At 41.7% G+C, this 13295-nt stretch overlaps 1 protein-coding gene across 1 annotated transcript; it reads left to right on the top strand.

Annotated features, from left to right (window-relative positions):
- The first annotated feature begins 1241 nt into the window (after nucleotides 1-1241).
- Nucleotides 1242-5575, top strand: KCNE4 (potassium voltage-gated channel subfamily E regulatory subunit 4). The gene is made up of 2 exons (XM_074192547.1): nucleotides 1242-1703; nucleotides 2022-5575. Exon 2 carries the CDS (start codon nucleotides 2058-2060, stop codon nucleotides 2559-2561), a length of 504 nt encoding a protein of 167 aa, XP_074048648.1. The 5' UTR covers nucleotides 1242-1703; nucleotides 2022-2057; the 3' UTR covers nucleotides 2562-5575.
- Nucleotides 5576-13295: the final 7720 nt, after the last annotated feature.

Below are 13295 nucleotides of genomic sequence, written 5' to 3'. Positions count from 1 at the left end.
GGGAACATAAGATCACAAGAACATAGCCTGAGAATGGGAAGGGACCTCCGAGGACAATTCATTCAATACCTTCATTTTACAGATGAGAAAATTGTGGTCTGGAGGCATTAATTAACTTGTCCAAAGTCACAGAGGCAGTGAAAGGCTATAGGTCTTTATATCCCAGTCTCACAGCTTTTCCACTCTCCATGTCAAAGAAGTCGAGTGGCTTCCCCAAAACTACCCAGTTAGACAGAACTAGAACTAGGAAGTTTCTTGGCACTCACTACAATGTTCTTTCCACTCTACCCACTGCCAAGTCAGTATTTCAGTTCTTCAATGAGATCAGAGGCTTTTTGGATGATTGGCAGTTTGCCATAGTGGTTATCCTGGACTTGAAGACATGAAGGCTTGGGTTCAAATTCTACCACTAACCTTTCCTAGATTGTGACCCTGGGCAAGTCACTTACTTTCTTTGAGCTTCCTCATGTGTAAAATAGGAATAATAGCAGCATCTACCTTGCAGAGTTGTTGTGAGGATCCAACATGATGATTTTAAAAGTGCTTTGCAAAACTTAATGTGTCTTCACTCTTGGGACAGGAGTTTTGACAGTGGGGTTGGAGAAAGAACATTGGCCTGGGAATTGGGAAACACCTGGATTTGAGTCCCTAACTAGCTATGATAACTCACATTTATTAGGGCTGGACAGCTGGCAAAGCTCACAGGCAACCCTGTGAGGTAGGTAATGCAAGAATTATTCTTGTTATTTCTTCTTCCTTCGTTCTCGAAGACCAATGAAAGGACTCCGAGGCTGCAGAGACTAAGTGACTTGTCCAAAGTCATGTGCCTAGCACGTGCCAGAGGTAAACATGAGCCTTGCTGATTCCCAGCCCAGTTAGGCTGTATCCCTCTCATATAGCATATAGGTATTATTTTTTAAAGTGAACTTTATTTTAGGGACTATGTATTATAATCTACAACATGATGTGAGAAGGGAAGGTGGGATGAAAAACATCTGGTGAAATGCTTCCAAAGAGCAACTTTTTAAAGGAAAATCAGTTCTTGATGTAATAGTTTTAATTAGCCTGTTTCTCTCTCTCTCTCTCTCTCTCTCTCTCTCTCTCTCTCTCTCTCTCTCTCGCTCTCGCTCTCGCTCTCACTCTAGCTCTCACTCCTCACTCTCTCTCCTCTCTCTGTCTCTCCTCTCTCTCTCTCTCTCTCTCTCTCTGTCTCTCTGTCTGTCTGTCTCTGTCCTCTCTCTCTTTCTCTCTCCTCCCCTCTCTCTCTGTCTCTGTCTGTCTGTCTGTCTCTTCTCCCCCTTCTTTCTCTCTGTCTCTGTCTCTCTCTATCTCTGTCTCTTTTACTCTCTCCCTCTCTCTGTCTGTCTTTGTCTCTGTCTCCCTTTGCTTTCTCTTCATCGCCACCTGAAAACTTTGGTTCACAGTCTCCAAGTGAGAAGTCACTGCAGCTTCCCAAGTCTTTTTCTTTTCCCAGCTGTCAAGTTCAGGGAGTTGAACTGCAGTCCTTCTGAGTTCATCCGCTCGCTCCAACATGACCAACTTCTGTTGTAAACTTTCCCTCCAGGACACGTGACAATACATTTCTTGAATATATATCCCAGCTGCAGGAGCAAAAGAGCTTTCAGAACGTCAGACATCTGGGAGAGGAAGATTTCTCTTGAACTGGGTGTTAGACGGAAGGGTTTTTTCCCCTGTCTCTTAGGGTAAGTGAGCAGTTTTTATTGATTATGGAAAACTGTTTGGGGGGCATGTCTAACAAATGATTATTGCAGCTTTCCTTTTTTTTTTTAAAATTGCTCAAGGCAATATTGGTAAGGGAGGCAAAGCAGGGTTAAGTTAGAGAGATGAATTTTGCAAGTCTGCAAGTTTTGTTCTCTGGACTTTTCCAACTTCTAAAGAAATGCATTGTCCTAAAATGCCTGTCTAGTGTCTCCCCACCCATTTTCGTGGGGCAAGGCAACACAACTCATTTTGAGCATGAGGATTTGAGGAGGATCTAACCTGGATGATTTTTCTTCCAGACCCAAGCTGTGAAAGCTCAACTTTTGATTCCCGAGATGGGTGATGCAATTGCTAACACCTCCTTACCTGAAACCTCCAGCTCCCTGCCTGCACCCCAGAGCTCCACCAGTGTTGGGGGGAGTGGAAGTGAGTATTTTTATGTGCTGGTGGTCATGTCCTTCTATGGCATCTTCTTGATTGGAATCATGCTGGGCTACATGAAATCTAAGAGGAGGGAGAAGAAATCCAACCTACTGCTGCTCTACAAGGATGAAGAGAGGCTCTGGGGGGAGGCCATGAAGCCGCTGCCCATTCTCTCGGGACTGAGGTCAACCCAGGTGCCCATGATGCTGAACATGCTTCAGGAGAGCATGGGACCGGCCTTGTCCTGCACCATCTGCTCCATGGAGGCAGGTAGCGTGAGCTCCGAGTCGTCTTCCCCTGATGTGCACTTTACCATCCAGGAGGAGGTGCCCGATGATGAGCTAGGAGAGACCTCAGAGACGCCCCTCCAGGAAAGCAGCGAAGGGTCTTCGGAGAACATCCCCCAGAACTCCTAGCACTCTGAGGAGACCTCCAGAGGTGGCCCTGTGAGCCAGCACACTTAGCAAGAGGAAGGGGGAGATATGCCCAGTGTCCGATGCCACTTCTCCAGTGCAGCTGCCACTTTAGAGAGACTCGTACCTGGTGCCTGCCTTGGGTCCCGGGGCGGTGGCTCATCCTCAGGTGGCAGGATCAAGGAGACAAATGATGTGTTTGTGACCTGGACTTGACTTTGAAAAAGTCTCGCCTAGAGATACAGTTTGCATATTTAATCCATGCCTAGGTTTTTAATTGTACCTTTCAGAACATGGTCTGGTGACATTTCTATTATTTCCCTGGATGCTTGTAATAGTTATTGCATCATCTGCCCTTGCTCTGGAGGCTATACAATGTCCAAGACCATAGCTTGAGCACTGGAAGGGACCTCAGAGATTATTAGTCCAATTTTCTCTTTTATTAAAAGGTAAACTGAGGCCCCCCAAAGTATAAGTGACTGGCCCCAAATCAAAGGGAGTCAGTAACGTAATCCAGGACTCTTTCCACCCAGACCTTAGGAACAGTGGAGAGAATTTGCTTAGTATCAGGGATTCCTTTGGGTTCCCTAAGACCTTAGAGCTCTTTTCTCCTGGATCATTGATTAACTGTTAGGTATCTCTTCTGTGTCTCTGTGGTTATCAACTCACAGACCAGGACAGAACTTTTTGCAGAGGCCTGGGAGGGTCAGGATGAAAGGTTTGGTAGTGAATAATCAATCACCTGAACCCGATGATTCAGCGCATGTACTGTAAGAATTCTGTCTTTACTCAAAACCATTTGAGACCATTTAAATAATTTACCCACTGGGTCTTAACCTGGAGCCTCTGACCTTTGAATGTTGCCTGGTGGCCCTTTGATTTGGGGGATTAGCTTCTTTCTGGTTGATCGTATGTAGCCAGTTATCCATAGTTTCCCCTTCAGTCAGCAGACATGACTGGAGAACAGTTTCCAGTACCCAGATGACTTGGTGTGTTGTCCTTGCTGTTGCCCCTGAGGCCGGAGCACTATTATTGACACCCCTTACCATTTCTAGACAACTTTCTTTGCAAGACAGACGTAATAGGGGCCTTCTAAATGTGGTTCTTTATCACGTAGCTGGGAGCAGGAAGGGCATTCTCACGCGGGAGAGCACAGGAATGGGGGGGCCAAATCCCGTGGCCTCTGGTTCCTGGTTCTACCACTCATTTTCTGTGTGGTCCTGGGCATTGACCCAAAGCCTCCGTGTCCTCATTTGGTAAATGAGTTTCATAATGATACTTACTCCCTAGAGACATGGGGGAGGATTTCTTTAGATTTTTTAAAGCTCTGCAATAAATACTTCCCTGCCTGGAGTGAGGGATGCTTTGGGGAGTATAAAATAGTCTTCCCATAGTTAGTTAGTATTGGGGTGGGGGGTGGATTCTGTACGTAAAGGTCAAAAGAGAGACCCCTGGCTCCCGGTGCCCAGAGAACTTGGTTTTCCCAGGAAGGAACCAGACCTGGTGATGGACTTGGTATGGAAAGTGTCCTGAGATTCCTCTGGACCGGGGTATGCAGAACACGGTGAGGTTGATATTTGGATAAATTTGCCAGTGCCTCAAGTCAAAGGAATTAGAAGTTTAAAAAAAAATGGTAGTCCTGTGTTAAAATAGCTTTGGGACTGGTCCTTTCTGGTGCTTAGAGACTAGAAGAAAGAGAGAACCCTTGAGACACAGAAGAAAGCAAGAAGAAAAATTAAGGGAACTAGAAAATTATCTTCTAGTTGGCTTGTGTGCAAAGGGGGGGGGGAGTAAAGGAGGAAGGGGTAGCAGGAAGGAGACTGGATGAGTGGGATGGAAGGATAGAGGCTGCAGCAACTGTATTATTCCCTGGGCAAGGGTTAACAACTTAAAAGTTGGATCATCACTCTGCTGAATCAGAAGGATACAAGAAATTTATGTTTGGGAGGGGAAAATAAAAAGGACGCTCTTGGTCACTTAAGATGCAAAGGGTAGATTTACTCCAAAGGGGGCTGTTTAAGTTTGGAAGAAGCCAAGTTAAGTTTGGCCCCTTGCCTGGAATCACTTGAATTCAGAAACTTTACTGAGACCGACAGACTAGTGAGTTGTCACATTTTCCATGACTTGCTTCATCCCAGAGGTTTGGGGCAAGTCTCTCTGTGTCTATGAAATAAATACAGTGTACATACTTATGATTGTTTTGAGTTGTATAGAATTGTCTCATATTTAACAGTTTGCATTTTTCACAAAGTTTTTATTTAACTAAATAAACACATTTCCCTCTTATTACTGGGAAGCCATGGATTCTTTCTGTTCAGTCCTTTTTAGGCCAACCCCGAGTTCCAAGAAAAGCAAGGCAGGGTCTCGGGGCCCATTTTTCTCAGTTTCCAAAGACAACCTCCTCCCCCATTATACATATATCTCATTTCTGCCTTAGCCAGGGTGAACAAGGGTCTGCTTTTCTATCCTTCAACATCTTTTGATTTTGATGGAAAACAAATTGCAAAAGTTCTTTCGACAGCCTCCCTGTTTCTCATTTGGCTGCTGCCCCATTTGGCTTTTGATTTGCCCCAAGATACAAGTGCCTCGAAGATGTTTTAGATTTGGCTGTGAGCAAAAGTTTGGGATGAGTGTTGGTCTGGCCAATGTTATCCATGACTGTGGTTGCAGCAGTGTGGACTGATGGAGGGAGATGGGCAGGGTTTCCAAGTTGCTCTGCTTAGAGAGTCAACCCTGGTTATGATGCAGCCACCAAAGCTACTCAATCACTGATCAATCAGTGCAATTAAATCCTGACTGTGCTCTGGGGATATGAAAGCAAGAATAAAGAATGCCTGCCCTCCAACAGGTTGCTTTTCATTAGAATATGTTCAAACAGGGATAGGGACTAGATTGAGGATTTCATTTGCAGAGGGAATAATCAGATGAGGAAACTACCATTGCAGGTTGCTATCTACTCTGCAACTTAGAGTCTTAGAGAATTATCTAGAACACTGATATGTTACTTTCCCAGGATCACACAACCAATATATGTATGTGTATATATATACATATATATATATATATATGTATATATATATATATATAAACTCTATTAAGTAATGGAGGGAGGTACAAGTATCTGGAAATGTCTCAAACAGAAGGAGGTCTTTCAGTTAAATTCTGAAGGGAAACTAGGGATGCTAACATGTATAAAGAGGAAATACAGGGGGCAACTAAGTGGTGCAGTGGCTAGAGCACCGGCCCTGGAGTCAGGAGTACCTGAGTTCAAATCCGGCCTCAGACACTTAATAATGACCTAGCTGTGTGACCATGGGCAAGTCACTTAACCCCATTGCCTTGCAAAAAAAAAAAAAGAAAAAGAAATGCATTCCATTCATAGGAGACAGTTACTTTAAAGGCATGGAACATTCATGTGTGAGGAATGGAAACAGTTCATTTGGGCAGAATCAGAGAGAGCCAAAGGGAGAAGGCTGGAGTCAGATTGTAAAGGGCTTCAGAATCCAAAAAGAAGAGAGAGAGTCACTGAAGCTTCATGAGGAGAAGAGATGCCATGGTAAGACTTGTCCTTTCATTATATCACTTTGGCATCTGTGAAGAAGATGGATCAGAGTTATGAAGCAGGTTGAAGATGCTCCCTCCCCTGACTCACTCCTTTCCAACCTTCACTTCAGCAGAGTGGGCTTCTCCCTGTATCTCTGTATGTGTGTTTCTGTATACAGAGGGGAGTTGTATCTCTGGCAAAGCTGGCTTGCAGATCAGTTTTTAGGATGACCAAGGAGTCACCATCCCTTCTGAAGGTTGGGCAGGTGGAAGAACGTGGTCCCTGGTCCTTGGTCATCTCTGCATAATGAAAGATGGTAGGAAGTATCCCTTAGCTTTTCCAATCATGGTTTCCCATGATTTTTTTTCCCATCTAGTAAGGACAATGATATGGTTGGGTTAAAATGCTTCACAGACTCCACAAGAAATAGACTCTATTTGAATGATAATAATATAATTTCTGAGTTTATCTCACTTGACAGCTGTCAATCAGAAGGTAAACTGCTTGAGGACAGGAACTTTTCTCACTTTTTTTCCTAAAACTCCCCACTCCTCAGAACAATCCCTGACATCTAGGAAGGATTTGAGAAGATCATACACTTAAAACTTGAAGGCACTCCAAGGCAATTTAGTACAGCCTTCATTTTACAGTTGAGGAAACAGAGGTTCAGAGATCTTAGGTGATTTATTTCAGGTCAGACAGGTAGTAAATGGCAGAGCTAGGATTTGCTCTAGCTGAAATTTCACACTCTCCCTCCTAAATACTTGTTGAATTGCTTTGAATTGAATCATCTGAAGGAAGCTAGTTAAGGAAATTACATCTTAAGCAAAAGGAAAAATAGATGAAATAACAAATTCTGGTTTACCTAAAATATGTATGGACTATAAACATTTTCTTAGCATGCTCATTTTCTCAAGTGACCTCCTATATGCATACACATACATTTGCTAATACACACAACTATCTTTTTTTCTTTTTGTTATTTGCAAAGCAATGGGGTTACGTGACTTGTCCAGGGTCACACAGCTAAGCAGTTATTAAGCATCTGAGGCAGGATAACAACCACCTTCTAAGGATAGTTTTTAACTCCAGGGTCTAGAGGTTAATTGGAGCTCCTCAAACTTTGACGAAACCAAAGGCAGAATTTGGCCCCCGACCCCTCAGATATTAGAAACATATTTGAAATGTGCTTAAATGTTAAAGATGAGGTAAATGGAATGTTCTCCTTGCTCCATGCTGTTCTAATTACACCTTTGTACGTCAGACCCCGGCAAAGATGCTACAGAGCAAAGATCTCCTCTGTGGAGAGAATCATGGGATTTAAACTACTGGGAAATAATGAAGACAAGCCAAGGAGTCAGAGCTCTTGGCTTGCTTTGGGCTTCAGCTGGAAAGAGTGTGGCCCCCTTCAGTACAGGGTTGCTATCTGGAGGCTTTTGCGGTTAGGCGTGCTGATCCAGACCGCAGCCGAAATAAATCATTTATCATCCTCCGAAATGCTGCTCTGCCCTTAAAGACCGGGGAACACAGAGTACATTGAGCATAAAATAGAATTTCCATGCCTGGACTTTTATGGAACATGTATTTGCTTTGTATGCTCAGGCTTAGAGTCTGGACCCGTTGGGCTACAAGAGGCCATGGTTTGGGTCATGAAGTTGAAGCAGAAACTCTCAGGTTTAAAATTCATTCTTTTTAGAGGTCTCTCAATTTGGTTTTCTTTTGTAAAAACTACCTCATGCTTCACAACTTCCAATCCCTGGTTCTAACAGGGACATTGGGTGGTAACTGGGAGGCCTTGGAGGGTGGGAGTGGAAAGCCGGACCTATAGCTGATTTTATAAGAGCTATAACAGTTTAATTTCACTAGTAGCCCTGCTCCATATTTGGAATAGGACCCTAGAACATCCTCAGTTTTGTAGGCTTCATTGGACAGATCCAGCACAAATAAAGATTACTGGACTGACTCGTCTTATTAAGGTAGACATTAATAATAATTTTTAAAAATCTGATAGTAAAATATCTTAAAATTTTAAAGAACTGTCTGAAGTTAATGAGAACAAAAATCAACTTCGGGCTTATATATATATATATAATTTATACACATAAATATTCTATCCAGGAGGAAACAAAAGTAAGTCACAGACACATCTTCTTCCATAGCCAGTTAGTTTTCTCAAGAGGGCAAACCAGTCAGGGAAAGGTCATCATCTGCCAAAGCAGAAGGGTCGTGGTGGAAGAGAAAGCAACTGTTAAATCTCTCCTCGCTCCATTACCAAACCCTTTCCTCCCACACAATGACATTTAGGGATTTAAGTGGTGCTGTGAGCCGTTACCATGGAGATATCAAGCCAAGGCCGCTTCACCAGTGAGTCACTGAATCTGACAGCTCGGGTCACTTGGGCCACTCAATGACTTTGGTAGATGGCAGCATCAAAGGACTATGGCCAGAGAGGAGGACCCGGCCGAAGTCTTCTGGAGCTGGGTTCAAAACCTACTTCAGACGTGTACTATCTGTGTGATGGTAACCATAGTATGATGATAGCAATGATAATTATAATTTCAATGATAACTAGTTTTAATACTGTTCTGGAAGATTGGAGAAACACTTTGCATACATTTAATCCATTTAAATCACAAACTCTTTAAGCCTCAGCTTTCTAATTGATAAAGCTTAGAGAATAATAGCACCTACCATCAAGTGAGATTAGTAATGCCAAGTGCTTTGAAAACTTTAAAGTACCCTGTAAACACCTTGCTCAAAGGCACTACAGACAATTGACATGTAGTAGTATCAATATTAAACATATGCACCAGGTGGTAGAGCATCCAAAGTAGCATGTAAACATAGGCTATTTGATCTTGGGGATGACATAAAAAATCAGTCTCTTTTTGTCAGTCTTTCAACAAGCAATTGTTAAACTTCTATTATGTGTCAGACACAGTGCAAGATACTCGATGTACAAAGAGGAAATGGAAACAGTCCCTGTTTTCAAAGAAATTGCATGTGACCAGGGGAGACAACATGCACAAACATAACTCCTTCCCTTTTCCTCCCCTCCCCTCCCCAAGCTAGAAGTTAACATTTTCTAATCTTCTTCAAATTTTCTTCAAAACTGTAGTCTGTGGGTGGCTGGGTGGTGTAGTGGATAGAGCACTGGCCCTGGAGTCAGGAGTACCTGGGTTCAAATCCGGTCACAGACACTTAATAATTACCTAGCTGTGTGGCCTTGGGCAAGTCACTTAACCCCATTTGCCTTGCAAAAACCTAAAAAAAAACCAAACAAAAACTGTAGGCTGTAGACACACCATACATTGGTGGACTTGAACTGGAAGCTTTTTTGAGTGTTGGTTGAACCTTCTGGGGTTTGTATTCTACTTTGAATTCTACAAGGACACATTGGGGGATAGCTTTTGTGGAAGAATTGAACCCACTGAGAAAAATGTAAAGTGCCTTCAAGTATGTGGCAGGATTTGAATTGAGGATGAATGTGAGCTCAACAATGCTGAGGGGAGAGCATGGGTTAAAATGGGAGTTTCTGATCCTATTCAGTCTTGTAGCCAGGTCCATTGCATTCTTCCCCAAAATCCTCTTTGTCCACTGTCTCCCCATCACCAGCATGCAGGTCCTATCAATTAGAGAATGAAAAACCCCAAGGAGTTTCCAACCTGGCCTTCAATGCAGCTTCCAGTGAACAGGACCATGGACGGATCTTCTGCTATATAAGGAAGGAGAAACTTGAGACAGCTTGGGTGGATTGTTGAGCATCCCACCTCCAAACAGTTGCCCATAAAGTGTTTGCTGCTTATTTTGTTTCCGTTCACCCAATAGACTGACTAAATCCTTGGGTTACTGGCTCCATTTCTCCTGATGAAACCCAGCGATCACTGACCCATGTGATGCAATAGAGCTGAGCAAGCAGAATTAATTCAGCAAATTCCCCCGAACATACTGCCACAAGTCATAACTGGAAACTGTAGTATAAGGGAAGGAGCTATAAATAGGAGATAATGGGCAGACGGGAATGAGCCTAAGTATATTCCTCACAACTTCCTGGATTTGGATTTTCCCCTTCCCTGCCCCCCCCCCCATTCCAAGCTCAGTTTCAGCACCACATTTAAGCATGTATAACAGCTCATTAGGGTCTCCCTTTCTATAGGCAACTATGCAAGTGCTAGTGAACATTTTGAACTGAATGTCGCATAGGAATCTCAGAGTCATATGACCAAAACCTAAATTATAATCTTTTCCCACTAATCCTCCTCTTTTTTTGAAAGGAAGAAAATAAGCATTTATCATATGCCTACTATATGCCAGATATTGCTTTAAACACTGTATGAATATCATCTCATTTGTTCCTCACAACTACCCTGGGAGGTAGGTGCTATTAGAAATTCCCATTTTTACTGTTAAGAAAATTAAGGCAAAAGAGGTTAAAATGACTTGTCTGGGATTACACTGCAAGTAAATATTGGAGATTAGTTTGGAGCTCATATCTTCTTGATTTAAGACTTCACTGACGTCTTCTGAATTTTTCATTTCTGTTGAAGGTACCACCACCACCACATTCCATTTATTCATATTGGAAACCATGCTCTCTCTCTCTCTCTCATATAATCAATCAGTTGATTTTTTTCATTTCTACTTTCACAACATTTCTTACTCCTATGCTTTCTGTCCACCTTCATAGCTATCATCTTAATCCAGGACTTTATCCCCCTCATCTGGATTATTACAATGACTTTCTAGCTGGTCTCCTTGACTCATGTTTTTTTTTTTTTTAATTCCAATCCATCTTTCATTCAGTGCCCAAAGTGTTGTTTTACCAAAGCACAGGTTTTCTATGTGACACCACCATTCTATAAACTATTGATTTCTTATCACTTTTAGAATCAAAATTTCTCTGTTTGGCTTCTGTAATTCTTCATAACCATGGTGCCAGACATTTCTTGACTTGCTTAACTCTATCATCCATACATAATAGTCCTATTACAATTCTTCCACATATGACATTCTGCTTGCCAACTCCATTCCTTTGAATTGACCATCCCCTAGTGTCTAGAATGTATTTTTTCCCTCAATCTTACCTCTCACTTTACTGTTTTTAAATCTTTGTTTAGGCACCATCTTTTATATCAAGGCTTTCCTGATCCATCCACATACAGATACTACCCATTACTACCTTGTGTGTATATATATATATACATATATATATATATATATGTATATATATATATACATACACATATATATATGCTGTCTTCCCTAATCAAATATAAATTCCTTTTAGAATAATAACAGCTAGCATTTAAAAAGCATCTACTATATGCCAGACATTGTATTACCACTCTATAAACTTTATATCATTTGCTCATTCCAACAACTTGGAAGAGTTATTATTATTATAATTATCATTATTTTACAGATGAGGAAACTGAGGCAAACAAGATTAAGTGGGTTGCCCAAGGTCACATAGCTAATAGGTGTCTGATTCTGGATTTGAATTCAGGACTTCTTGACTTTAGACCCAGCATTCAATACACTTTGCTACATAGTTGCTGTATAGACTTACACAGTTAAAAGATATTTCTTAGGGGCGGCTAGGTGGTACAGTGGATAGAGCACTGGCCCTAGAGTCAGGGGTACCTGAGTTCAAATTTGGCCTCAGACACTTAATAAATGCTTAGCTGTGTAACCTTGGGCAAGTCACTTAACCCCATTGCCTTAAAAAAAATTTAAAAAAAGATATTTCTTAGAACAAAACCATAGAATTTATCTTGTTTTAGTTTTTTTGGGTACATGCTGTATTTTCAATTAGATGTTCCCCAACAAACTCCATGAAGGCAATTATATTTTGTCTAGTTTTGGGGCAAGGATAAAGATAATTGATATTTATATGGTTCCTTAAAGTTAACAAAGTGCTCTGCATACATTATCTCACTTGAACCAAACAACAACCTATGGAAATAGGCACTTCTGGCATGATGATTATTCCCATTTTACAGCTAAGTAAGCTGAAGCTAAATGATTTACTCATAGGCCCACAATTAATAATTGTCTGAAGTATGATTCAAACCCAAGCCTTACATCAAATTTACTATTTTATCCACTATATCATGAACTTGTATGACTCTTAATCCCTCTGTAATGATGTAGATAGTTTTTGAGAGTGGTAGTGGCCTAAGAATTGACTATCCTGAACCTACCCTTGGTGATGAACCTTTCTGAGTTTATCTAGGTCAACCCTCATAGTACAGACATTGTTAGGTTCTAACATCGCTAGGTTCCAGGTACATCACACCTCTTAGAGATTACACTTTGCTAGCATAGTCATTGGACAGTTAGGTGGGGCACTGGATAGAGCATTGGGCTTGGAGCCAGGAACACCTGAATTTAAATCCAGTCTCAGACATTTCCTAGATTGCCTGGGCAAGTCACTTAACCCTGTTTGCCTCAGTTTCTTCATTTCTAAAATAAACTAGAGAAGGAAATGGTAAACTTGAAATATCTCTTCCAAGAAAACCCCAAATGGGGTCAAAGAGAGTGGAGTACAACTGAGTATTGTTATTTTGTTTTGTTTTGTTTTGTTTTTTGCTAGGCAATGGGGCTAAGTGGCTTACCCAAGGCCACACAGCTAGGTAATGATTATCAACTGAGTATTGTTATCACTGTCATGGTGAAACATGGCTTTTGTGGAAGATGTAAAAGACATTAAGTACTCATAAGAGTATGGCGTTGTTTTTATTGACAAAGGGTATTATCATGAGATGGTATTAAATAGCCTGAGTTCAAATGATGCTTTATTGGCTCCTGTTCAGGAGTTGTAACTAAAACCATTGCTTCCTTTCCACCTAGAGATTTTACCTACTGGGTCCCTCCCCATTGATCATTATGCAAGGTACTTTAATCTCTTCTATTCAATGAAAGCCTCTTCCATAAAGTTTTTCTTGAGGTTTCCCACATTAACATTTGACTTGAGCTTATATCACATTGGGCAGCCAAGAGAAAGAGTCTACATTGCCTTAATGGCATTCTTCAGCTCTCCAGCTCCAATTAGTTCAACATAGACCATAGCCTGCAGGTTAAAGTGACTGCTGCTCATTCTGCTCTCATTCATTCAGTAGCCTGGCTGAATCCTGAGATTTCCTAGATCCATTTGTCCTGAACAAACCCAATGGTCATCACCCCATGTGAAG

Source organism: Macrotis lagotis, chromosome 6 (assembly GCF_037893015.1).
Source record: "Macrotis lagotis isolate mMagLag1 chromosome 6, bilby.v1.9.chrom.fasta, whole genome shotgun sequence".
NCBI lineage: Eukaryota > Metazoa > Chordata > Mammalia > Peramelemorphia > Peramelidae > Macrotis > Macrotis lagotis.
Note: the sequence above shows the minus strand (reverse complement) of the source record. Positions and strands in the feature narration are given on the sequence as shown.